The 25,331-nt window shown below is 38.1% G+C and overlaps 2 protein-coding genes across 3 annotated transcripts; both read left to right on the top strand.

Moving 5' to 3' along the window:
• Positions 1-3,746: 3,746 nt before the first annotated feature.
• LOC145896115 (uncharacterized) lies at positions 3,747-8,380 on the top strand. Of its 2 annotated transcripts, XM_082984969.1 has the most exons (4): positions 3,747-3,862; positions 3,948-4,045; positions 4,497-4,589; positions 5,269-8,380. In XM_082984969.1, the coding sequence occupies exons 1-4, from the start codon at positions 3,810-3,812 to the stop codon at positions 7,869-7,871; spliced, it is 2,847 nt and encodes a 948-aa protein (XP_082841095.1). In that variant the 5' UTR covers positions 3,747-3,809; the 3' UTR covers positions 7,872-8,380. The 2 variants fall into 2 exon arrangements, with proteins under 2 accessions (XP_082841095.1, XP_082841094.1); XM_082984968.1 differs by having other exon boundaries at positions 3,824-4,045.
• A 2,932-nt stretch (positions 8,381-11,312) lies between these two features.
• On the top strand, positions 11,313-14,180 carry LOC145895892 (uncharacterized). The gene is made up of 8 exons (XM_082984671.1): positions 11,313-11,325; positions 11,618-11,790; positions 12,075-12,192; positions 12,600-12,714; positions 13,084-13,226; positions 13,368-13,489; positions 13,549-13,692; positions 13,965-14,180. The coding sequence occupies exons 1-8, from the start codon at positions 11,313-11,315 to the stop codon at positions 14,178-14,180; spliced, it is 1,044 nt and encodes a 347-aa protein (XP_082840797.1).
• Positions 14,181-25,331: the final 11,151 nt, after the last annotated feature.

Below are 25,331 nucleotides of genomic sequence, written 5' to 3'. Positions count from 1 at the left end.
AACGTATTTTTTGTTTTCATATTGAATTATAATTTAACTGGCTGATTCTTTTACAAAAATCTTGCACATTTAGCATTGTGTACTCAAATTGTGACTTAACTTGTACGATTTTTCCTCTTTACGGTTCGTTGCATTTTTTGGCGTCGCGTATCGTGTGACGTGTACATTCAGATGTTGGACTTGCTCGCGAGTTTTGTCAGGTTTTGGGCGACATATATTTTTTGTTGGAATTATACTGGCAGTCAGTTACTAGTTCTTTTCTTACATATCCAGGTTTTTATTTGCATTCTCTAATTTTTAATTTTTTAATATTAATTTTTTAATTTTTATCAAGGTTCTTTCCTTTATGTGGCAGACGTCTACTTAGTTATTTTACGCTGTTTTGTACACTTTGCAGAAACTGATGATGCCCTGTTCAGGGCGAAATATATTTTTCTGATAAAAATAAAAACATTTTAAAAGAGCTGTCTGAAAGATTGACTTAAAAGTTTTAATCAGCTACTACAGATACGGTATCGATCGACAGCCTACCAGGGTGGCTTGGTTTACCGATCCGGTGTTGTTTATTGTTTTTTCATTAACTTGTACGAGTTATCAAAAACATTCTGTGTAGAAGTACAAGAGAAGAAAATCGATAAATGATTTATTTTTATTCCCCAAATGTGCGGTCGTTTTAGTGCACTTATGTCCCAAACCCATATAGCACCCTACATAAAGGGTAAACGCACCAACTTGTTCACTGAAAGTGCGTCCCACGATTGTGAGCGTTTTCACTTGTTTTTTTTGTGTGGTAGAACTGCCTGGAAATTAAAAACATTTCTTTGACTGACTCTTGATTGGGAATTTCCTGTCGACTTCACACGTGTAAGATAAAAGTTATCGATAACTTTTTGTTTATTGGCTTTGTGCCGAGGAATTGTAAACCCCGCATTACTTGCACAAGACGCCATGGAAAGTAAAGTTTTGAGACTTGGAGACAGCAATGTAAAGTAATATAATCCAATTACACCAATGACAATGCGTAGGCAGCCGAACCTTATTCGTGGCATAATAAAAACAGCAAGCAAAGGCTTACATGACATTTGCAACTACATCTAAAACAACTTTTTATCCAATATATTAAGCACATTTAATGTCTTCCACTATCTCAGAAACTTTCGTTTCATGCTGAAATCTGTCAGTCTTGTTAAATGACACACATTTAATGTTTATCATTTAACTGATGCAATGTCACAAACTTAACAAAACCGCACATCTACAACCCTTCGAATTCGTCTGTTCCAAGTGGATTGAAAGCAAAGCGAATTCAATACACCTCCTTGGAACGAAAAATGCGCTTCGTCGCTCCTCTATGTCTTGCCCAAATAACGGAAGGGGCGATTGATTTATGCGCATTCGATTTCGCTTTAATTGTTCATGTAAACGGGTTTGTTCACTGTCACGTGACTGCACATAAATGACGCAACTATACGGTTTCCTATACGTCATTTACTTCAGTACTTCTTCCGGGTTTGCTTATCCCCACGCACGTTTGCCGATTTAATTCAGCCAAATGTTGTATACGCTGCAGTTTTCTGTTCAATACACATAACTTATGTGCAAAATAACATCAGATATTTTTCGACCTTTCTTGGAAGTGATGAACGTTACCAGTTGTCGCAATGTTAAAATGATAAAATGTCGGTAATTCTAATTGTAATCTGATTTGGAAAAACTGAGTTGGCTCCAGTTCTTGTTCTAATTTAACATTTCGGTGCTACTTTTTATTCGGGATGATTTGCCACCAAAACCGGTGAATTGTACAGGATAAAACCTGCCAATATTGGCATATGAATCGTTTCCACTCTCGTTGTAATGCCAATATAATATGATTGAAATTGACGTTTTAATGGTAATTCTAATCTAATTTATAAACTCCAAAATAACGCTTGTTCCAGTTTGCTCGATATGCAGGAAAAGGCGCTCAAATACAGTGAGAATGATTGATACGCGAAATACACACATTCAGTTCAAAGTCGCTACAAGCAGCAAATATATCAAGTTTGAATTTGGTAGGGCGTTTCACGGACAAACGAACGTTTAAAAATGCGGCATAATACAACAGCAGACAGAATTAAAAAAATGACAATCATTGCAACTAATGGTAATCCGATCAACAGAGCGCTGGTTGTTGGCGTTGCAATCGCTTGCGCTGTTGTTTCCTCGGTGTGATGGTGCTCGAATGACTTTCCCTCCAATGCTGTAACAGCCTTGAATAAACACATGCTTGACAACAGAATCGCAATGCAATTTTTCATAGCGCACTTCATATTTACTCTGTTGCTCGTAACGTCTTCTGGAACTGTTAGTATGAGAAGTCCACCCACAGGTTTTACGCCATTCGTCACGTTGTTTATAGTTCGTGGTACACCTGGTGCTGATTTATTGAAAAGTGTGATTAATGATAGAGAGTGATCAGGTCATGAAGAGACTTACGCCACGATGAGCAGGTTCAACATCCATCAACCATGTGCTCCAAAACCCAGCAACCTATGAGAGAGGAAAGTGGTCGCCAACATGGATCAAACACAACACTCCAAGTAACATGATATAGAAAGACTACCCACGCAGCAAATTGTGGCACTGACAACTTTCGTTTGCGAGTACAACAGGCGCTTCCGCATAGATGACATTTTGTGCGGTTCAACAATCTTGGAATTATTTAAAACTTAGTTTTGATACAACTATGTCGATAGCATAAGCGCCCAACTCGAAATTTTTCGTGGGGCCAACAGTTTTATTGGTTAAAGTTTTGGCTTTAAAAATTGCGCAACGCAACATTAAACGATTATTTTATCATATATTTAGCAGCAAATTGTTCACTTCGAAAAACGCAAATATTTGCTTCAAGCGCCGCAAAGGCTCGCTGTATACGCTTTGACGAACAATGCGCTGACGGGATTTACCCAGCGTGACCGCGGTCAAACCCATTTCATTGCGGTATACTTTATAGGTGTTCAAAAAACGCAATGGTAATGTCATATACATGTTCTAAGTCTTAAATAAGTAGGGCCTACATGCAGTCAATTGCATATAAAATCTACCTGGGCATGATAAACTAAAAAAACGGAATTTTGGTGTAAAAGAATTGACAGAAAAAGGAACCTGCTACAGTTATACGTCAACAGACAACCGCAAGTGTTCAATGTCATTTTAGGATTTCTATGGTGAATAACCGTAACATTCCGTGGTTGTAACGTCATAGACTCTAAACTTTGGATTTGAGACCAACAAACGAATGCATTGAGGCGTTAATAAAGTGCAAATATAACACAAAATACCTTACCTTTAACCATATTACTTAAAGCTGGTCACCACGGAGTAGAACATGTCATGACGTCAGCATTGATTATGTTGAAGAAAGTGATACCAATAAAAAAAAACAGCTCAATATGTTCACTATGTCGAGCGTATGATACCCTCTAAAATGTCCACTTCAAATTGCCCTCAATTGTAAGACTGCAAATACATATACGGAGTAAAGTCGATGACCAAATTTCTTCCTTTACATAGTAGACATATGGGGTAATTTTGTTCACATTGTCAATCGAAACCAAAGAGATCGAAATGAAATCAATGGCGCAACAAAAAACAACGCCTTTTTTTGCATAATCTTGTCTGGGGACCGTTAAAATATTTGTTTGTGGCTTGGGGAACTTCCCGTGTGTGATTTAGGTGATTTTTTTTGGGACTACACGAAGTGGTGAAGATGGGGATTTCTCGCCGTCTTTGCTATTAAAGCAGTCTGTCGAAATGCGGAACTAAGGCTTATGTATGAGTTGTTGCAAGGGAACTGGATAAATGTACTGCATTTTTGTTGCAGGTGACTTGCGGTTTATAAACTTTTTATATCCTAACATATGCTATCCACCATGCCGCGGTAATTTTTACATTAAATTGTTGAGTAGGCTACAGGGTCTGGACTTGATTAAATGCAGATTTATAGCAAGTAAATTTTTGTTACCAAACAACCTTGTTGGACTTCATACAATGGATCAAACTGCAGGTACTTGAACAAAATAACAATTGTATGCTTGTTTTTGCATTTCTACTTAGTCACAACACAATAGTCTGCAAGTCACAAGTCAGTGCTTTTTGACATGGGTTTGATAAAATTATTTTACTTGAGCTGTTTCAAGACATGAGCAAATAGTCTCAGGGTCGCAAAGATAGTGTCTTTTAGTTTGTCTGCTTTTGGTTAGCATTTTGCAAAAGTCCAAGGAATGCTTAAAAGTAGGTGATCATAACATGTAGATCTGGATTTTGAAGCACAAACGCTCTATTAAGATTGGTGTTAATGTATTAAAAAGCTGCCCTTTTCTATATCCCTTTGTCACCTTTTTTTGACGAGTTTTTTTGTCTTTTTGTTTTATTTTCAATAATTGTTTCATGAATTGCAATGAAATTTATATAAAATCATCAAACAATTTAAAATTATTATGCTTAATTGTTTAAAGGTTGTGCGGCAAACCTCCAAGGTCAAGCGGGATATGTGCAATCTGCTTCTATTGTGGCATCCAGTGACTCAAACTATATCACCCAAATATCAAGTAAGTGAAAGTGATCATTTTAGAAACACTGATCATCTGTGTTCTTGATTTGTGGTTACGAAAATACTTGTTGTATTTTGCATGGTGATTTTCAAGTCTATTCCAGGGACGTTAAACATATTTAGTGCTGTTGGCCTGATTTGCCCGACAAGAACTTCTTAAACCTTGCAAATAGTCACGCTTATTTTTTATTTTATGTGGTTCTAATGCAAGCGAACATTCCTGTTGCCACAAAACAGGGCAGTGTGGCCCAGAACCATACAATGCAAGTTTGACACCCCTGGCCTACAGTATCCTTGGTACCTATATGTACGATTTTGATGAATTGGCAATATATAGAGTTTCTGTTTGCTGCAAACAATTTTAGCAAAAATACTCTGTACTACCAATATTTACTTTGTACGGTTTATGCCAGGGGTGTCAAAAACTTTTAGTGCTGTTGGTATCATTTGCCCACTCAGAAATTGTAAAACTTAACGGGTAGTTACTCTTGTTTTGATTATCTTTTGTTCTAACAGAGGGATGCACAACTCAAACAGTGATACATACTGTTTTTGTTGTGCACAACTTACCTTGTGACAAATATTTTTGTGAAGTTTGCAATCTAAATGCACTGATAAGAATAAAACTAATGTTAATTTGGACCTTCCTGTTTCATGTCTATATTTACATTGTCCAGGTGCTTTCAGCGAGAGCGTTGTGCTGGACCTGACTTCAATAGACAATGTTGGACAAGTCAGCCCTCACTACATCGACAATGAAAACTACAATAAAGCAAAACGAAAGCTGGCAGAAAAACTTGTGTCAATTCTTCACTTGTATGGAATTCCAAGCTCCGGGAAGTCTGAGATTGCCAGAAAGTTGGCATGTGACTTCTCCGCGGACCCTCAAACAATCGTTATTAAATGGCACATTCAATGCAGTGACAACAATCATGACATTAAACTTCAACTGAAGAAACTCCTGGAGAATATCGATAAACATGGTATGCTGAAAGTATCCAAAGGTGTAACAGAAACAGCTCTTGAAAATTTGCAAAATAACAAGTGCAAAGAATTTGTCAATCTTCTTGTTGCGACCCCGTTCCCAATTCTTCTTATAGTGGAGGACCCAAGACCATCAGACAAGACGCTTCTAAATGATTTTCTTACTTGCATCACTCTAGTCAAAGGCAGAAACAAAAAGTTCCACATCTGTCTAACTTCAAACTTTAAAAGTACGTGCAACTTGCCAATATCTGACTGCTTCGACGAGGAAAACATTGATGGTCTTGATCAGGAAGAAGGGTTAAAATTGCTCGGTGTGACAGAAAGTTATTCCCATGACGAAAGACTTGCAGCTGCAAAAATCATTAAAATGTTGAGTGGTTCTCCCTTGGGTTTGCTAGCTGTCAAAGCATCAAAAATGTCTGGTTTTGTAGAATACCTTGAAGAGTTGGAAAAGGACGATTTAACCTACATCATTGCACGTGAGGAGAAAAAAATTGAACAAAGGCATGTCTACAGATCAATACTAATTCTACTCAAACCCAAAATAGGTGACGAAGAAGCACAAAAGTTTTGGGATGCAATTTGTTCTATTTCTTGTTTTCACCATGGCAACATTCCTCAAATCCTTGTCAGCAGAGTCATGCACTATTTAAGAGAAAACACAGATGATCTTGATGCCTGTGGTCTCTACAATAAAGCAGAATCAACTGACTTCATCGCGCAGTTAACCAACTGTGGCATGTGCAAAGCATCGGGCAATAGAGAAAATGTAACTTTCCACCAAGTTGTGTTTATCGCTGTCAGGTTGCATCTTCAAGAAATGAAATTACTTCAGCCTGCTATGGATACCAGTACAAAAGCGCTGGCCAGTGTAGTGCACAAAGATATAAGGAGACCAGAAAATCACAATTTTATGAGAGAAATGGTCCCACATATGTACTCAGTGCTAAAGAGTGAAGATGATTATCAGTCCTCTGACTTTCTTATTCAGTTGTGCCAGAGTCATTTACATGAAGTGATTGGAATAGTTTTGGGACCACAACAAAATCTTGGGGATGGAATGTCCAAGGCTGAGGAGAACCTGACCAAATCCCTAACTATTTTGTTTGGTATAGTTAGTGTCTTAAATGGCAACAGGATTGGTGTTGAAAGAGTGACTGATCCAGTTGGAAAGGACTTAATTGCTACAAGGACAAAAAATATTGTAGACCAATTTGTAAATGCTGGAAGGAAGATGCGGGGCAGTACTTTCAATATCAATGATTTCATTTCTATTATTCTGAAGCCACAACAGAATGAAATGGACCATTACTCGAGTGAATCAAACCCGACAGTTGTCAGCTACTTCAAAAAGGCACTGAAAAATCAAGTTCCATTGCATCCATCTGCTATTAGTAGCTATCGCACAACCAATGTTGCACTCTTTTTGGAAGAAACTTTGTTGTATTTAACCTATCTTCTGGAAAAGGTAGTATCTGTGCTTCACACAATGGGTCGCTTGATTCTTTACCACGATGGAAAGTTAAGTGTGAAGCAAAGGGAAAAATTTCACTGGTTTTCCACAATTGGCATTGCTATTTGTGAGGAAGTTAAGTTCAAATTTGGAATTGCTCCTATATTTCTGCGACTTACCACATCAAGTGTGGCAAGCATCAGACTGAAGGGCCTGCAAGATATTCCAGTAATTCAGAAGCTGGCGATTCTGAAAGATCTGAAACAATTTATCAAAGAAAAGCTCATGGATCCAGAAACATATGGAACCCTTTTTTATGAACATGGAATTTCGAAGAGGGTTACGGTGAGAGAGTTTGACGCTTTGGCCTACATTAGGTCAGTGGTGAGGATCAACGCAAGGCTTATAGCACTTGGTGTAAATGACGGAGATGACTTTGATATGAATGAAGCAGATACATTGTGTTGGCGCTTCTATACCACAGCACGTTCCAACATGGAATGGGAGATCTCTCATAAATGCCTGGTGTATTGTGGGAAATATTGGGCTGCAAAAGAGGATTACAACAAGGCGATTGAAATCATCGAGGAAGCATTAGAAAGTGATGGAGTTAAAAGTGGGGCTGAGCGAACAAGGTCATTTCCGTGGGCTTGCTACAACCACGCGAGGGCAGTAGTGTGTGGGAATATACTGAATCATGCATTTTGGAGCAAACAGAAATGTGAAAAGGCACTTGAGCAACGGGTCGGCATTTCAAAGGACCTTGTAAAAAAACTCGATGAGAGTGTGAAAAAGCTGGATGAAATGTTGTCCGTTACCAAGGCAAAGGTGGTTGCCTAAATTCAATTTGTCAGGCCAGAAATACTTTTCCTGGTGTAAGTTGTATGCAATGAGTGCTGAACTTTTTTAATGGTCCGTAGATTACAATTAGTGAATTATATGTGCCTATTGTTTGTTTTGTATATTTTATGCCATTGCATGTATGAGATGTTGCAATCCCCTCTTTCATTGTAGTGGTGTTTGATGCCAGTCCCTGTATGTATAAATTTATTTCTAAATTTTTTTGGGCAGTTCCTGATGCATTTTCACTTTAATAAACCTCAAGAAGAAAAAAAATTACACAAAGCAACGCAGTTTTTTTTTATTTGGTTTGGGTTACTTTCGCTGTTTGTATGAATCATATATTGTACCACATTGTTTTGTGCTGTTTGTGTAGCATTTACATTCTGCGCCTACTCTCTTCATCTCTGTGTTTTTATTATCTCTTCAATTCTTGCCGTCTTCTTTTTATGAACTGATTGAAATGCTTAAGATGACAATTTGTAGCAAAGCATAAAATAAAGTGTGCTTTCTATTATACAGAAAACCTTTTTTAGCATTTGTTAAGTTATTCATTTTCAGTAAACCTGACTAATCCATTGAGGAACGGTAAAGTTATGGGCGTTTAATGTTTTGTTGACCAGTTTCCCTTTTGTAAATTTTGTTCCAGTAATGAGGATTGACTTTTGGCCAAGTAATATCAACAGCATTGTAATTACAATAGGCAACTACTTGTTATTGATCACTGCATACCATAGTGATTTTCACTTTAGCTCGTTTGTTAGTGTGTCCTATTCATGGTTCCAAACCCACGTCATCAATGGGTCTGACGTCACTATGCCGCAGATAAAGGACTAAAATTGCAATGGTTTAGCCAGGAGTTAAAAAAAGGATTTGCTGTTGCGCTAAACGCGTTATGTGGAAGAACACCTATCAAAACCATTTTTTGCTCGGAGAGGGATATTACAAGTTACAGTTTGTCTCGCAACTATGGTCTTAAAAAGTTCCTTTACAAATCTTGAGATTTTTGTTCCAGTCGCTCAATATGCTTTGGAAAAGATGGAACACTTCGGAACAACTGTGGCTATGGTAGATCCCATCTACGATCAATCATGGACCTTTAGACAGCTCTGTCCATAGTCCATTGATGTTGCGCTCAAACTCTCTTCTATTGGAGTGAAGAAGGGCGATGTCGTTATGTTTTCTATATATATTTCTATATATATGTTCGTTACCAGAGGGATGTTAGTTGACAAAAAAAAATCGCCAGTTAACAAAAGTTTGAACGCGCGTTACTCGGCCACCTTACGAGGTAGCGACATGATATTTGTACACGATATAGTTCATGAAGTTTGTAACGATGCCAAAATTATTAAAAAATGCATATTCATATTCGGTATCTGATAAGTCGGCGAGCCGAGTGATCGAAATCAGCGAGGGCCAAGATTTGTGCAAGGTTTTATCGACGAAAGTGTAAGGCGCGTATGCATATGGCTTGGTGGCTTGAACGAGCGGCGGGCGACGGTCGGGTTGGAGTAAGTTATCGTTGAATTTCGCATAGCCACCCTTGCTTAATATGTTAAATTTTGATTTCATTCGATAGCAGGAGGGTATAAGATTGTTTTTGCAAAAGAACAGCTTGGGCCAAGGTTTGTGCGAAGTTTTATCGACGAAAGTGTACATCGGACCACCGTTTTTTCATGTTTGTAAAATATGAATTCATATTTCTTCACTTCCTCTATCGAATTTTTCAAATATTTTTATATCGTTTGAAAGGTTTAAGCGCGAAGAATGCTCTGCTTTAAAATTTTTGCCAACGAATCTTGTTTTCGCAACTTATGTTATAATACGCAAATCATATTCATAACCGAATATGAATATGTTTTTTAAAAATAATTTTGGTATCGTTACAAACTTCCTGAACTACATCTTGTGCAAATATCATGTCGCTACCTCGTAAGGTGGCTGAGTAACGCGCGTCCAAACTTTTGTTAACTGGCGATTTTTTTTGTCAGCTAACATCCCTCCGGTATTTTCGTTCTGAAAATATGTTTTCGTTGATCACATTTGTATTTGTTGGGCACTCGTCTGACCAATCAGAGCAGTCGCCGAATCCATTGAATTTATATGTACAGAAATAACAATTAATTGGTAAACTGGGAGTTTTCGACTACTGGTGGCAAACGTTAAGATGTGCTTGTGTGGTTAGGTGGAAAAATATGATTTGTGCAGTTGCTCGCACTTAAACTAATTTTGATCGGTATTGGGGCTTTTAACATTGGTTGCTTCAATAGTATTTTTTCACTTTGACGTTATTTTATTTAATTATGTATAAAATAAGTATCCGCCTCTGTAGATTGGCTCAAAACTCTTTTTTTGACAGTGAGCCGTTAGTGCAGGGTGAACTGAGCGTTTACCATAGCTGGCTTTGGAGGCCCGCGTAAGTACGTGGATCAGATTGGGGGTAAACGGTTGGTTTAGACCAGAGATTCTCAAACTTTTTTAGTGTTCACAACGGATTGGAATGGGTTGATTGCAACCAACTGATTCCCATCCATTATTCTGCAATTTCGCAAGAGTCTCCAGTTTGTCAACAACCCGAAGTAGGTTTATATCCAGCACACGAGAAAGATATAAAGTTTTACCGATCATTAAATTTAACGACTGCTTTGATAAATTTTGCTGCCAGCGTAAAACCGCCTACTGTGCGTAAAGTTTAATCCCTTTTCCTGTTGATACCAGATGGCTTTTACAACTCTTCTCTTAACGGTTTCTGCCGTTGAACATTTATGGTATTATCACCGATCTAATAAATTACCAAACTCTGCAAAGATATTTGGATCACGGGTCAAAATGTCGCAAGTTTATTGCATTTTTGGACCAAAAACAGTTTCTGTCGCAGCATAACATAATAGTAATGGACACTTTGCAGTTTTTTTTTGTTTGAAACTGATTTAATTTTTTGGGGGGCTGCGAATTCACATCCAACCGGGGCCAGATACATTTTTTATTTTTTAATCTAGCTATGATTTCGATGTGTTCTTGTAAAAGTAATACACAATGTGGGTTACCGAATGCAGAAATCTATGACAAAGCTTTACGATAAATTTGGGTGAAAGTTCTCCATTGTTACAAACAATGGGAACACGGTAGAAAAGAAAACAGTCGTTCTGCTGGGTTTACTGGTTTTTACGACTCACGTTTTCGGAATCACAGTCGTCTATAAACCGTATAATGATCGCTTTAAAGTCGTAGACGAGCGAAACATGTAATGATGGTTAGGATGTGTTTGTGCTTTCCTATGGACTGGAACGTGCATGAAAACAATGTCGTCAAGCTTTAACAGCGTGGTAATTACTTGAAGAGGAACGCGTGATTTTCCTATATAAGCCGAATTTCAAAGGTTTTAATCCAGAGTTAGTTGGCAGCAAGTCTCCTTACGGATCTTCAAGTAGCACAAAGATGATTCTTGGAGGTAAAAATTTCCTGCGATGTGTTTCGTAACTTTAACAAGTTAATAAAACATTTATTATATTTATATATATATCATAAACGTTTATATATCCTAATAGGTCTGCGTCACACACATATTTGGTATATGTAGCTATGTTCTTTTGGTGGGAAACAAATAACATGATGTTGGAATTGTTTCTTTGTTTAGGGACATTCTTATTTTAATACGTTTTGTTCCAACTCGCACCCGCTATAGTCAGAGAGACGGAGTTCTTTACCGCAGTTGCATCACTCAATTCATTAATTGTTTTTAGTGATCTACATGGTTGCCTATCTTGTGTGTTGTGTGGAATCACATGGTCGTCTGATCGAACCCCCGAATCGATCAACTCTGTGGAGGTATCCAGACGATGACGCCATCAAACCTTACTTGTCGATTGTTGAGGAGAATTGGAGCGACAATCAGTTGTTCTGCGGAGGCTTCCAGGTTATTGAATGTAACTTTATGTGTTCAATAAACTCACTAAGCTATTCGGGCAAAAACAAATTAGGTTTCGGTCGTTATGTTTGCATTTACGCACTTTGTCCTAATGAAGGCCAGGACCCAGTGAATTTGAAACCATTCTTCGGCGCGACGTAAAATTGTTTTGCATTGTTTAATTTTACCAGGTTATTTTATTGGTTAGTTCTATTTGGATCCCAGAAAACACACACAGGTGTTTGAAGTCGTATTATTTGTTCCCGTGTGTTAACTATTGCATACTTTAACAGTACCAACAGAAACTGGGTGGAAAATGCGGAATTTGCGGTGATCCCTGGGATGGAGTTCGTGAGAATGAGGCAGGCGGAAAGTACGGGAAGGGCATCATTGTTCGTCAGTACCTACCCGGTTTGTAAATATTCTGCAGTTGTATAAAATCCTATTCGTTATGTACAATAATTTAAGTTTCTTTCTAGAGTGAGCAGCAGACAGGGCCACTGTTTCGACCTAACGGGTCTCAACAGTGCAGCATCAGTGCATCATGCTCACTATAAAAAAACATAACTGTATTTTTCAATTTAAGTCTCGTTTCTTTCTACAAACCACACCGGCATTCGAACCCTCATTATTCAGTGCTTCAATGCAGACAAGATTTTCTACTTTTTTATTTGTTAAAGTTTTGTCTAGAATCGTCAATCTGGTTTAAAATACATACAAACACAAATAGCGATAAAGAAAAATGATGCATTTTAAGCAAGACGTACTTTTCATAGCAAGTCTGCTGTGGATTTTGACAGAAATTGTTGTTGTCGTAGACTCAGAGATTGACATCACAGTGGAGTTGACGGCCCACCATCTTGGTTTTTTCGAGTTTCGATTGTGCGAGTGGAACCAACCAGAGGTTCCAGCCACCCACGATTGTCTCAACACGTAATATACGTTGTTTTTAACACATAAGTAACTAGTTGTTGGTCATTTTTTTTATTAACAATGCCTGTTTGTGCGAAATATATTTTTCTGATGTTAAACAACACCACTGTCTTATTCCGTATTTTCAGAAACTCTTCATACGTTTAACAAGCGACTTGGTTCAATCATCTACTGTCTTTTTTACTATAAATACATATCTGCATACAAACCTAATAAAGAAAGCACCTCCAAAGGTTATGGGCCAATCTTTTTTGCATCTACAACCTCCTCACATTTGGAAGCAAAAGCAGAAACCAAACTACAGAAGCAAATTTATTTGTAGGATTTCCAGTTTGCATAACTTTATCTTAAACTTATTTCCTTTGTTAGAAACTTGTTGGAGTTGGTTGATGGGGGAACCCAGTATAAAGTCACCACAGGAGGGGGAAGTCCTTGGATCTTTAACATCAAGGTCAAACTTCCTACTGGTTTGACCTGTGACCAGTGCGTACTCCAGTGGAGATACCACGCCGGTGCGATGCCGACCTCCGCCAATACGAAAATAATCGCATAATAAAATCTCGCCTCATTCGGTTGAAACCGAACCAAATATAAGAGTAAACTTAAAAGAAATTGAATGTCAGTGACAAACTATTTCCTATGTCTCCTTGAAGGTAACTCCTGGGCTTGTGATGAGGAGGGCGAATGCTGTCTGGGATGCGGACCCCAGGAGGAGTTCTACGGGTGTGCGGATGTTGCCATAGGAACGGGACCAACTCTTGCTCCTCCAAACTGGGTGAGTGACTTTCAATCAGTTCAAACGCGGGTTGACACAAAAACTACGTTTTAATCCAGAACCCGCAATCAACCACGACCACTGATGCAAATGAAGTTCCGGCGACCACCACAACTAGTACTACGACCAGTATATCCACAAGCACAACAACCAGTACTTCAACCACTACTACAACACCAATTGGAAGTGGTCCTTCTTGTCAGGTTAATGTTGGTTGCAATGATTTACTTAATTTATGCAAATAACAAGTAGGTAATTCTCAGATAGTCGTTACATACAAAGACTCCTTGTAAAAACTGTTGTCAACTTAAACTGAAAGTTTCACTACATGAAGATTATTGATGGCATGACGAGTTTGCCAAAGATAGAATCCCTGTTTTCACCAAGTGTCCATTATATGCAAAAATTTAAACATTTGTGTCACATAAAGTTCTCGGAGTTTTAACATTTTTTGCAACCACATTTGTGCATGAAGAGCTTGGCGCCTGGAAAGTACATGTACGACTGCACCACGTACTACACGTGCACAGTTTCGGGAGGTCCTTACGTCTACGACTGCCCACCTCACACAGTGTTTGACGAATATCGTCAAATTTGTGACCATGAATACAACGTTCCTCCTGAATGCGGGGTGAGGTTACGATTATTCAACACATTTCTCCACGATTCCAAACTTCCTGCATCCAGTTGAACCTCATGATTTAATAATCTGTAACTAGGCAACACGAAAATATGAGGAAGTGAGAGCTGTAGACAGGTGTACACACTGTTTCGACCTGTAAGACCTCATCAGTGCAGCTGTTGACCGTGTACACCTGTCTGTAGCTCCTAATGGTTATTTTGGTTCTTTTGCGCATATATGAGGAAAGTCCTCAGTTGGAGAAATTTTTAAAAAATAATATATTTTTAGACAAAGACTGTCGGATAAACGGAACGACCACCAAATTTGGATATGTACAGAAACGGACGACATTTGTCAATATTATCACAACATAGCTCAAAATTTTTGATCAAAGATGTAAATGATGTAATTTTTGTAACCATACATATTAAATGAACAGAATCCGTCCAACGAAAATTTTGTTGTAATTTTTGATGTTATGAAAGGAGATTGCAGGCAGATACTGCTGGAACCCCCTCACACAAGGTTATTGATTTTAAAACAATTTTTTTTAGTGACGTTGCACATTTTTGCCACCATTTATAGCCAACAGTATTTTCCCTTTTGCGAAAGAAGATTTACATTTTCAAGGTCGTTATTGCCTTCGCTTTAATGCTTTCTTTGTGGTGAAATCGGAGGCTTAGATATTTATGGGATAGGACTTAATTTATAGCAAAGTTTATGGGTCAACTTAAAAGGTTCCAAACTTTTAATGCGAAGGTTGTGTTTTGTGCTGGAACTTTATAGCTTTTAAGACGACTGTATATAGTGATCTATAACTTTTTGCTACACTTTCACTGCCCCATAAAAAACTATTACCAGGACACTGACATCTCGTTATCCAGTAAACTAGTCACCATAATGTGGACGTCTTCGCCTGGTTTTTACACATCAAACAGCAAGCTGAACGGATGAGAATTAAATACGCCTCAAGGTAACCGCAGCTCACTCCAATCACTATTGGTTCCAACACAAGCATTTGAACGTATATTGGATCCATTCTAATAGTGTACTGACTGTCCTTGTCACAACGCAATATATTTGCCTTTATTAGAAAGCTGACTGAATTAACATGTTGCAAAACGTTTCCGTGCTTCTGTTATGATGAGGTATAAGAGTTTATATTTATCATCTTGCTGTAATATTTATGTTTTGTTGTCACATTTGTTATTATTCCACATAAACATTACGTCAACAGATATTAACCTTAATTGCTCAAAAATATTTTCAATGTTCGTCATAAAAATGTGTGACCACAAAGAATGGACGCAGCCAGACACATCGGCTACCTTGACCACACATAGCTTGATTAAATTTTAAACTAGGATTCAGCAGGTTTAACATTCGATCTCAAACTTGCTGTTGGTTTGCTTTTTATAACAGATATTCTAGATTGAATTGTTATTTTTTCACCACAACGGGTTTCAATAATTCTTGGATTCCAATTCGCAAAAAAATCTTTGGCGCGAATTTCGGCGGTTATCCTGTCCAATAATTTCGATCATGATATAGATCGAGTTCCTAATTGATTTTAACAAGCTCATTAATTCGACAACGGAATTCAATTCAATTTTATTTCCGCACAAAAAGAACTGAACGCGTATGAACAGTGATAATGCAAACAAAACGGAGGACCGACAACATCATTAGGGGATCGATTTCATGTTTATTGCTTTATGTAGCGTCGATGGAGGCGAAATTCAGGCGATACAAGTGATGAATGGATTCAGATTCCCTTACATCCTCACCACGTATGGTTGCAACTTCTACCTTTTTATAAAGTTTAAGAATGCACAAACATTTACAATCTCTACACTGGGTTTATTTGTGACGACGATAAGTGGCACAAAATATTCGCAATCAACAAACATTTGACAAAACGTTTTTCACTCTTTTCGATGAATTTTTTGTAGGTGGCAGAATGTATTTCCCTCAGCCGATAGTTTTTATTCCATGAGTTAGTTGCACGAAATGTTTCCAACATCATAACATCATATTTACAAGTCAACGATCATTCAGCAACACGATAAGTTTATATCCGTCGTTAAACGCACTGATTTCCATTATGTTCCAACTTCATCATATTTCATCTCATACGATGGTGGTACTTTGCACGCCACAAATGCACTCAAATGTCCTCCAATTCGATAGAAAACAAAATAAAACGGGGAAGTCACTGGAAGCAAGGGGAATCCCCGCATCATTGTAATGTCCAAAATAATTCTACCAAACTCGATGTCAAGCGTTCCAACACTCACACATGATAAGAGTGTCCATGTGTTGGATGACGTGTGACGTGGACGAAGAGTCCGACCAACTCATCACGTGACTCATACTATGGTACATAAAAAAATGATGACTCATAAAATAGAACCAAAAGGCATGACCAGGCATTAATTTTGTGTTCGAACTACTCTGCCATCACAAATAAAATTCTACGCATGAAAGGTAAGCGGTGTCAGAAAAAAATACTTCATGTTTTGCACAAAACTGAATGCAAGATTTATTTATTGTTTATTTACAGAGCGGATTCTGCTTCAACCACATGTAAGTTTTCTCGGTTAGCAACCACAACCACATTTCCCTGTTGCTCTTCCTGTGGTTGGCGTCTGAAAACGGCGCGTAGGCCATCCCGGACTCTATCATAAAGTAGTTTCGGTGCGTTAGAGTAGATGAGGGGATTTAGAGAGCTGTTGATGGGGAGCAGGATAATTGCTGACAAAGCGTACATCACTGGAGGCATAGGGACTCCACCGAAGTTTAAAAATGCCATGATGGAAATTGGAACCCAGCAGAGAAAATCGGTAATTATCAGTCGGAGGATTTTCTTTTGCATTTCTGTCGAAACAAACAGCATTAATGGAATAATATGCATGCAAATACGAATGTGCTTACCTTTGTTTTGTCTTGCCGCCCTTCCATCTCTTGGCCTCTCGTTCACTTGTCTGGCACTGGCAGTTGTCTTCTTGTAAATCCAAAAATACGTAATTGACACGAACATGAAGGCCAGGAAGTTAAGAGTAATGATGGCGATTGAATATCCCCATGCCTTGTCGTTGGTTGTTACATACATTTTGCTGATGCAAACACTGCTGCTGCTGTAATATCTACACATAAACAATTTTGTGGCGATATAATTAAATATTTTGCGCGAATAAAAACGAACCCCAAATATCCAGAAATATCAAATAGCTCAGTGTAATTGTAATCCTCTAGAATATCCATAAAATCCATCCAGGAATTGGCATCATTCACTCGCATGAGGGCAGTGTTAAGTACTTGGGAATCGTTGCTTGTGAAGTTGTGTTGGAAAGTTACAAATCGATCCATGAAGTTATTCATGCCTGTATACGCAACGCTAGTGTCATTTGAAACTAGTTTCACCACCAACATTTACGACAATTTCTTACTAGAGAAGTCGACTGCAACATTGTCAAAAAACGGATTCTCATTCATCCAAGCTTTGGTTTCGAACAAATGTTGTAGTTGAGTTGTGAGTGGAATAAAAGCAATTGTAAACGAGAATGCCCAGGAGAGGATAATGGAGAGGATGACAGTTTTCAATTCCGGTTTCAAGGATGCATCGAGTGGCTGAAACAAAAGAGAACATTCACGTATTTTCATCAACAAAGTTGGCAATAGCTGACTTAACCAAATACAATTGTTTCACTTACATTTTTCACAGCATACAGTCGGAATATCGTCAACAGAACCATTGTAAAGACCGATGTTTCGCTTGAAAGCAAAACCAATACCCCCATTGTAGTGCAACTTCCGCTTGATCTCCAAATAAGGTCATTGGCACAATAATTTCCGGAGTATCTGACACCAGCGGTGCCCAGCATGGTCAGATAAACTCCCATGAGTAGATCGGAAACGGATAGATTCAAAACGAGCAGATGGTTTGTGCGAAATGCAGCAGATTGCGATTTTGTCGTCGCCAACGTTTTGCCTTCCATCACCATGACAACCTCAAAACAAATTGAAACAATATAGCACGTGTTCTTATTGTGCAACTAATACAAAACAAACTTAGTTTAATTTACCAAATTTCCGGCAATGGCGAGCATCCCCATTATCCACACAATGGCTCGTAAAAACGGGTTTGCAATCAACTCGTATCGTGATGAAAATATGTTTTCGTTGATCACTTTTGTGTTTGTTGGGTACTCGTCTGACCAATCAGAGCAGTCGCCGACTCCATTGAATTTCTATGTGGAGTAAATTATAGAAAACTTTGTAGTTAAGTTGGTCATATTAGCGTCTGTAAACAGCACAATGCGAAATTACTGTACTGCAATATGCATGTGTAGTTTTGATTAACGTCGCGCTGATTGGCCAGATATCTGGCGACAAAAATAAGAAATAATTAGTAAACTGGCAGTTCTCATATGATGGCAAACGTTAAGGTGTGCTTGTGTGTTTACGTGTAAAGGACATGATTTGTGCAGTGGGTCGCACTTTATTCTTTGATATTCGTCCTTTTAACATGGGTGCTTCTAAGGTTTAATTCATATTAACGTCATCTTATTTAATTATGATAGTATCCGCCTCTGTAGTTCGGCTCCCAACTTTTGTTTTGACGGTGAGTCGTTAGTGCAGGGTGGACTTAGCGTTTACCATAGTTGGGGTTGGGAAATTAAGCGCTAAAAAACGGAGAAAAGATCTTTCTAAATCGGTCCTAAAACTTCCACACCCTCCCTCCCAATAACTTGATCCTGAATTCGGGATCATTGAATTAATTTCCGTCACGACAGTAACATGCACGGAATCAAAACATCTTTGCCACATGACACAAAACTTTACATATCGTCAACACATGTGTTTACCTTCTCCTTCTTAACGAACAATGGATCTTTGTTTTCGCAATAAAACCTTCCGTCATTTGTGCAGTTTATTTCGTCACTTTGATCATCGCAGTTAATTGTGAGGTCACAAACATCCGATTCGTTGACGGAAATCTGTCACAAGAATCCGTAGAATACTTAAACCGTCTTTGTGGTTAACTATGTGCGAAAGATTTAACAAAAGGCATTATGACAAACAATACTGAACAGCAGATACCAATAATTTGCATTTTATAGTTAAAGTACAGCCCTAGAGTGATTTTACTCTTACTCTAACAATTGAGGTGTCTTTAATTTTTTAAAGAAATAACTTTACTTTGGCTCCATTTAACGTTGGACAGTAGAATCTTCCTTCCTTTGTGCACAATTCTTCTGGATATTCGTCACTTTCATCCTTGCAATCGATGAAACCGTCGCATACTTTGGACATAGGAATATTGAGAAGTTCGTCTTTAGGGTGGCAGTGTTTCCGATGTTTGCAAAGTTGAGGATCTTCATCGTGGTCGAAGAATCGACGTGTGTCATATTTGCGGATCCAACCACTGCAATCCCACCTCCCATCGCACAGTAGTTTGTTGTCGAACCTCTCCCACAACGATTGGTATGTTTTTGTGCGAACGATTTGTTGCTCATGCTGGAAGGAAAATTTTTGTTATTATTTTAAACGAATCTTTTATCAGTTATTGTAAGGCTTGTCAGGTTTTCGTGGCATGAGGTTTTTATTATTAGTAAGTTTTTGAAACAGATAACTCTCTGTAAATCTGGTGACGACAGACCAGCAGTGACCGTATACTTTCTATCCGCCGTGGTCGCAGTACTTTGAGTATCCACAAAAGGGATATGTCTACTGGTATTTTGTGCCAATTGTTAAAAATGTAGGTATTACATACGAGTACTACATGTCGTGTTGGGTGGTTTAGTGCAACCCAAATACCACATAAATTCCACGCATGTCAACGTTGCACAGGAAACGTCTGGGGAACTCGGTACAAGTACGAGTTTGAACTGTTAACGACCTTGAAGGTATTTCTTTAGTAAGGTAATTGGATTTTGTAAATAAATATTATCACGTATAATTTTGAATTTTTTTTTTAATGTTTCAGAATGAGCAATCTTGCATGCGAAACTAGTCTTACTCGCCACCACATCACATAGTTGGTTTTAAACAATGGAATGGAATTACAAACTCTGAGCTTTTGAGATTTAAGTACATTACCAACAGTTAACAAATGTGCAATGTGTCAAAGAGAGCGAATAATCTTCCATGATGATAAAGAATCTGATTAAAAATATCTAAGAGGTTATAACTCGAGATAAAAGTATTCCAACGAATCGGTAACGATATTACGGGGATCTTTTTCGGCTACGACGGTGAAGTTCGGTATTACGAAGTGGCTCAACCTCATGAGACACCGGGTTCGTACATCGTCCGTGAAGATAATGGCAAAGTGAGATGCGGCGGAAGTCATATCCACCCTAGTGCAGCCGAATGCAACGCGCTTTGGAGGAATTAGTTAAAACCTGTGTTTTGTAGCAACGAAGTAGGTGTAGTGTGGTTATTGTGTATGATGTCACTTAATGTTGCCCACCAATTTATAACAACGTCTGTACAACGTAAACTTTCTACATGCAATAGTGTTTGAAGTGGTCACGATGGCGCCACAGACCGACCAAATAATCACGTTTAAACTGGAGTTTGTCCAGCAAGTGAGTAAGTACAATGTGTTGGTAAGAATCTACAATCGTACGTAAACATCCAAACCGCTTATTTCCGACAAAACAATAAGTTATGTATTCTCACTTACCCAACACTCCCACTCCCCCTCTATGTAGTTTGTTGTTGTTGTTGAACAGTCGTTCTTCACTTCCTCGTCTACACTGAAAATATTTGAATGTTTCGCGTTTAGTTTATAATTAAAATTTCAAATTGAATGCAGATGATATTTACTTGCGACTCCTGTAGTAATTGAACAAACGTTTTTAAAACCTATACATGGCAACTCATCTCAAAACTGACCCCAAATTACGAAAAGAAGTTTAACCTCCAAACACCTGCTGCACTCCACTGAAGCAAAAATGCCTCACACTGGATTTGTTACAACATCTTGTCATAACATCAACAGTATGTTAGGAAATATAAACAACAAACCGAAATTTCCTATGCTTCGTCGGGCATTATTGAAACACTGTTGCGTCACAGAGGTTGGTGACTTGTAGTGCCCAGATATGCGATGACTTGCATTTAAAATATTTTTCGACTACAATACTTTGTAATCAAGGTCAAAAACGTAATCGACAGTGAAGGAATGGGTATTTTCCTGCAGCGGCGAAACACATCCTTATCACCTACATTGGAGTCATGCCAATGGAAACAAGTCATGTACTATTTACAGACACTTAACACACCTTACACTATTGCAAGTCATAGATTTCTGGTGACGCATTGGATGTCAGTGGTTTCAATCCAAAGAATAAACTAATGCTTTATCACTTACTAATGAAACTTGCCACAATCTTTGGTTTTCCCAGTTTGACAAAAACATTCGTCACTTTTATCAGGACAGTCGATGACGTCATCACACACACTTGACCTTGAGATGATCATGGGGTCATTTGTACATTGAAAACATGAACGATGATTAAATGTCTGAGAACTTCGAATGTCTCTGCAAATGACACTAGTCAATTCTGTTTTATCTTAATCTGTAGGAATTTTTAACCAACCACAACAGTTCACAAATACCTGGCATCTCCATTCTGCGAGGTGTAACACAAATCAGTTTTATCATCACAATCGGCAATGCCGTCCCATAGAAAACTCTGCGGAAGATTGCAATTCCTTCCATTCCGAACACATTTAAATCCATGCCAATTATTCCAGTATTGGAAAGCTGGACAGTCATTGCAAGGATCGCCATCACAAATAGTCGAACGTTTCCAACAACCTGAATTCGGACACTGGAAGTGGGAGTGGCAGAGGTACTCACATGGCGAATTACCCAGACAATGAGCAAGCTTGTCGCAGATTTCATTTTTCGAGTTACAGGAAATGTTGGCTGGATCCATTGAGTTGTAACAGACCCCATTATTGTCGAAACAATTACAACGTGGTTTTGAACTAAATAAAATTAATAGATAATTTGCATCAATGAAATAAAAGGTCTTTTCATAACTACCCAAAATACCCTTTCTCGTTGTTGCTGCACTGTTGAGGGAATTTCCCGTTACAATTGCATTCATCACTCATATCAGGGCAATCTATGACGTCATCACAAACACTTGACCTTGAGATGATCATGGGGTCATTTGTACATTGGAAACACAATTGTTCGTTCAGGGATGAATAAGTGCGAATATCTCTGTAATAACAAATTTGTTTATTGATGCAATTTTTGCCACAAGCAAGAAGTTATCGCCGTTCTTTTTAATATTTATAACCATTAAGATAAACAACAAAGCTCATTATCTTTGCAACCGTTTTAGTTTTTTTCGTTTTCACTGCAATAGGAAGAGTGACGCCCGTAGATACACCTATCTAATGGCGTCGAAAAGAAAACGTGATATAAAGTAAGATCAGGAGCACAGAGGGAGAGGAGAGTAGGTCAGTGCTGGCAAGTACGCATATGCAAAAAAAAAAAAAATTAAAAAGGAAATACCTGACATCTCCATTCTCTGAGGTGTAACACAAATCAGATTTATCATCACAATCGGCAATGCCGTCCCATAGAAACATCTGCGGAAGATTGCAATTCCTGCCAATACGAACACATTTGAATCCATGTCCATTATTCCAGTGTTGGAAAGCTGGACAGTCATTGCAAGGATCACCATCACAAACAGTCGAACGTTTCCAACAAGCTGAATTCGGACACTGGAAGAGGAACTGGCAGTGAAGGTCACAAAGTGTTTTTCCAAAACAATGCATTATTCCTTTGCAAAACTCCATCACTCTTGGGCCGCATAAATTGTTAGGATCAAATAAGTCAAAGTCGTTGTTGCAACTGAAAGTAATGTACGTCATACAACAATAGTTTTGGATTTGTGTTTGTATAAACGTGAAGAGTCGTCATGGCTGATAATTTGTAGATGTTAGATTTGGTTTTAAATAAACCAGATTACTTGTCATGCGCGATTGTGTATGCAAATATGTGAATAACCAAACACAACGTACGACTGACTTCAAAAATTGAAATATTGGGATCTGCCCAAAACTGCAGATGCAGGCCTAGCGATCACTGTAACTTATTTTATAATACCAAAAAAAGCAGTAGCTTTTTATTACAGGATCAACCTGGCTTATAATCAGGAATATATATTTCGCCCCTTGGGCATCTTCAGTTCCTTGCAGTAAACAAGTAAATGTATTATGACTGTAACGTATTTATACCACCTACAATATCAAAAATATTTTAACTTTCGTTCTGCGCCAAGAATGTTTTATTGAAGAAACTAGTAATAAAGGCACAGTACGTTGTTTCTTTGTATTGCCAAATAATACCACATGTGTGGGAATAATGCAACGTGTTACGTAACAATGTGCCATGTGTTTGGTAACGATGCTCAATTTAAAAACAATGGGTTAAATTGGCAAACATTAATGAAACTTTTACGTATCACGGCAAATTATGCAAAAAGATTGACGATTACGTTTATTTAAAATTTTGTAAAGTCAACGCAAACTGTGGTGCGATCGATGTGTTGGCCACCTCTGATATAAACCTTTACTAATTTTAGATTCACTCTTTGCGCCTCCCACTGGCCACTTCTTACCTCAACAACATTATTGTTGCGTGGGAGTGTTTCGCAATCAATTATTCCCTTGAAATATTAAATTAAAAACACTTCTAAACGCGTTGGGTTTTAAAACTGTCTTATTTAACCCGACTTGAATATAAACTGTTCATAGTTGGTTATTTTAATAGAAGTCAAACCCTGATAACATCGTCTATTGGTTGGTCAACACTAATACAACGAATGTAGGGAACATATTTAAGTGCTTTCACCTCATGTAAAGGCTGGTGAGGTTTTCAGGATAAGTGGAAAAGTTGGCCGGTTTCTCATCACTTCTGTCCCAGCAACCGAAGAAGGTAGGATATTCATCACAAAACTGCCAAGGCCCTAACTTCCTCCCATCTTCGCAAGTGAACTCTGCACAGAAAACATGAACGTAAATCGATTTGAAATCCATCAAAATCTGTATAACGAACCAAAATATTAAATTAATTTAGAGTTTATGATTTGTAACAAAATACTTACTTTTGCCAGGTTGATACTGTGCTGAAGCAATTGTGATGAAGGAGAGCAGGATTCCAACCACCATCAACCAATACCTGATAAAAACACAAAGAGTTTATATCTTACAATGATATATTTCTCTTATTCGGGGGAATGACGTCATCATGGAATTTAGTGGAGTTTTACAAACTTTAAGTCCAAGGAACACTGCAAGGTTATATAAGTTAACTGGCAATCGCCAAAATAGCTTTTATATAAACTGTCCGCTTGTTGCTCAAACGCTTAGAATAAATATTCAGTAGTTTTCGCCAAATCTCGACAGCTCACGGAACCATTCGTATTGTTTGACAAAGCTTATTCAAAGGGTTTTATTGTCTTTTTTGGTAAAACAAAAGTTTAATCACCACACTGGTTCAACCATATGTCTGATATAAATACACTAAACCACGCTTAGTTCATTTCTGCCAATCTGGGTTTTCGTCGCTTGCAAAGAACCGGCTAATATTGTAAGCGACCGTTTATAACCAGATGTCAGATTGTGACCTGGCATAATTTTTGCACGATATTAACGGACCAAAATTCCGTTCCGCACTCACAGTGCGACTGGCGAAGCGTGAGACACCGGGCAAGTTTATGAGACAAATTGATTATTCACTTTGATTCACATGCTAGGCCGAGTTTAACCTAACTCAACAAACCCTAGTCCCAGCCATGATAAGACTTTGCAGAGAAATAACAACATAAATATTTAAAAATGTCCGCGCTTGGCTTGACCCGGGAGAATTTTATTTTCATTATTATCGCGCAAAATGTTTGCCTATTTATGTTTTTTCGTAGAAAAATGTGGCTATTTATTAACTTGGAGATAATTTAAAAAACTTACAAACCTTGGTTCCATTTTTTATCTGAGGTCAACACCACGGATCCTGCCCTGATCCGTCTTAAATCCTCCCTCTAATCAACCAACGACTTCTACAAGGCCGACGACATTGTGGTATAATGTTTGTTGACATAGATTTATTGCAGGCAAACTACCCATACCTGTATAAGATTGAAAAGTTTGTTTGCAAATAAGCTGTCCTAAATCACAGCAAAATAT

The sequence above is a fragment of the Ascidia mentula genome, chromosome 3 (genome assembly GCF_947561715.1).
Source record: "Ascidia mentula chromosome 3, kaAscMent1.1, whole genome shotgun sequence".
NCBI lineage: Eukaryota > Metazoa > Chordata > Ascidiacea > Phlebobranchia > Ascidiidae > Ascidia > Ascidia mentula.
This window is presented reverse-complemented; position numbering and strand designations above follow the sequence as displayed.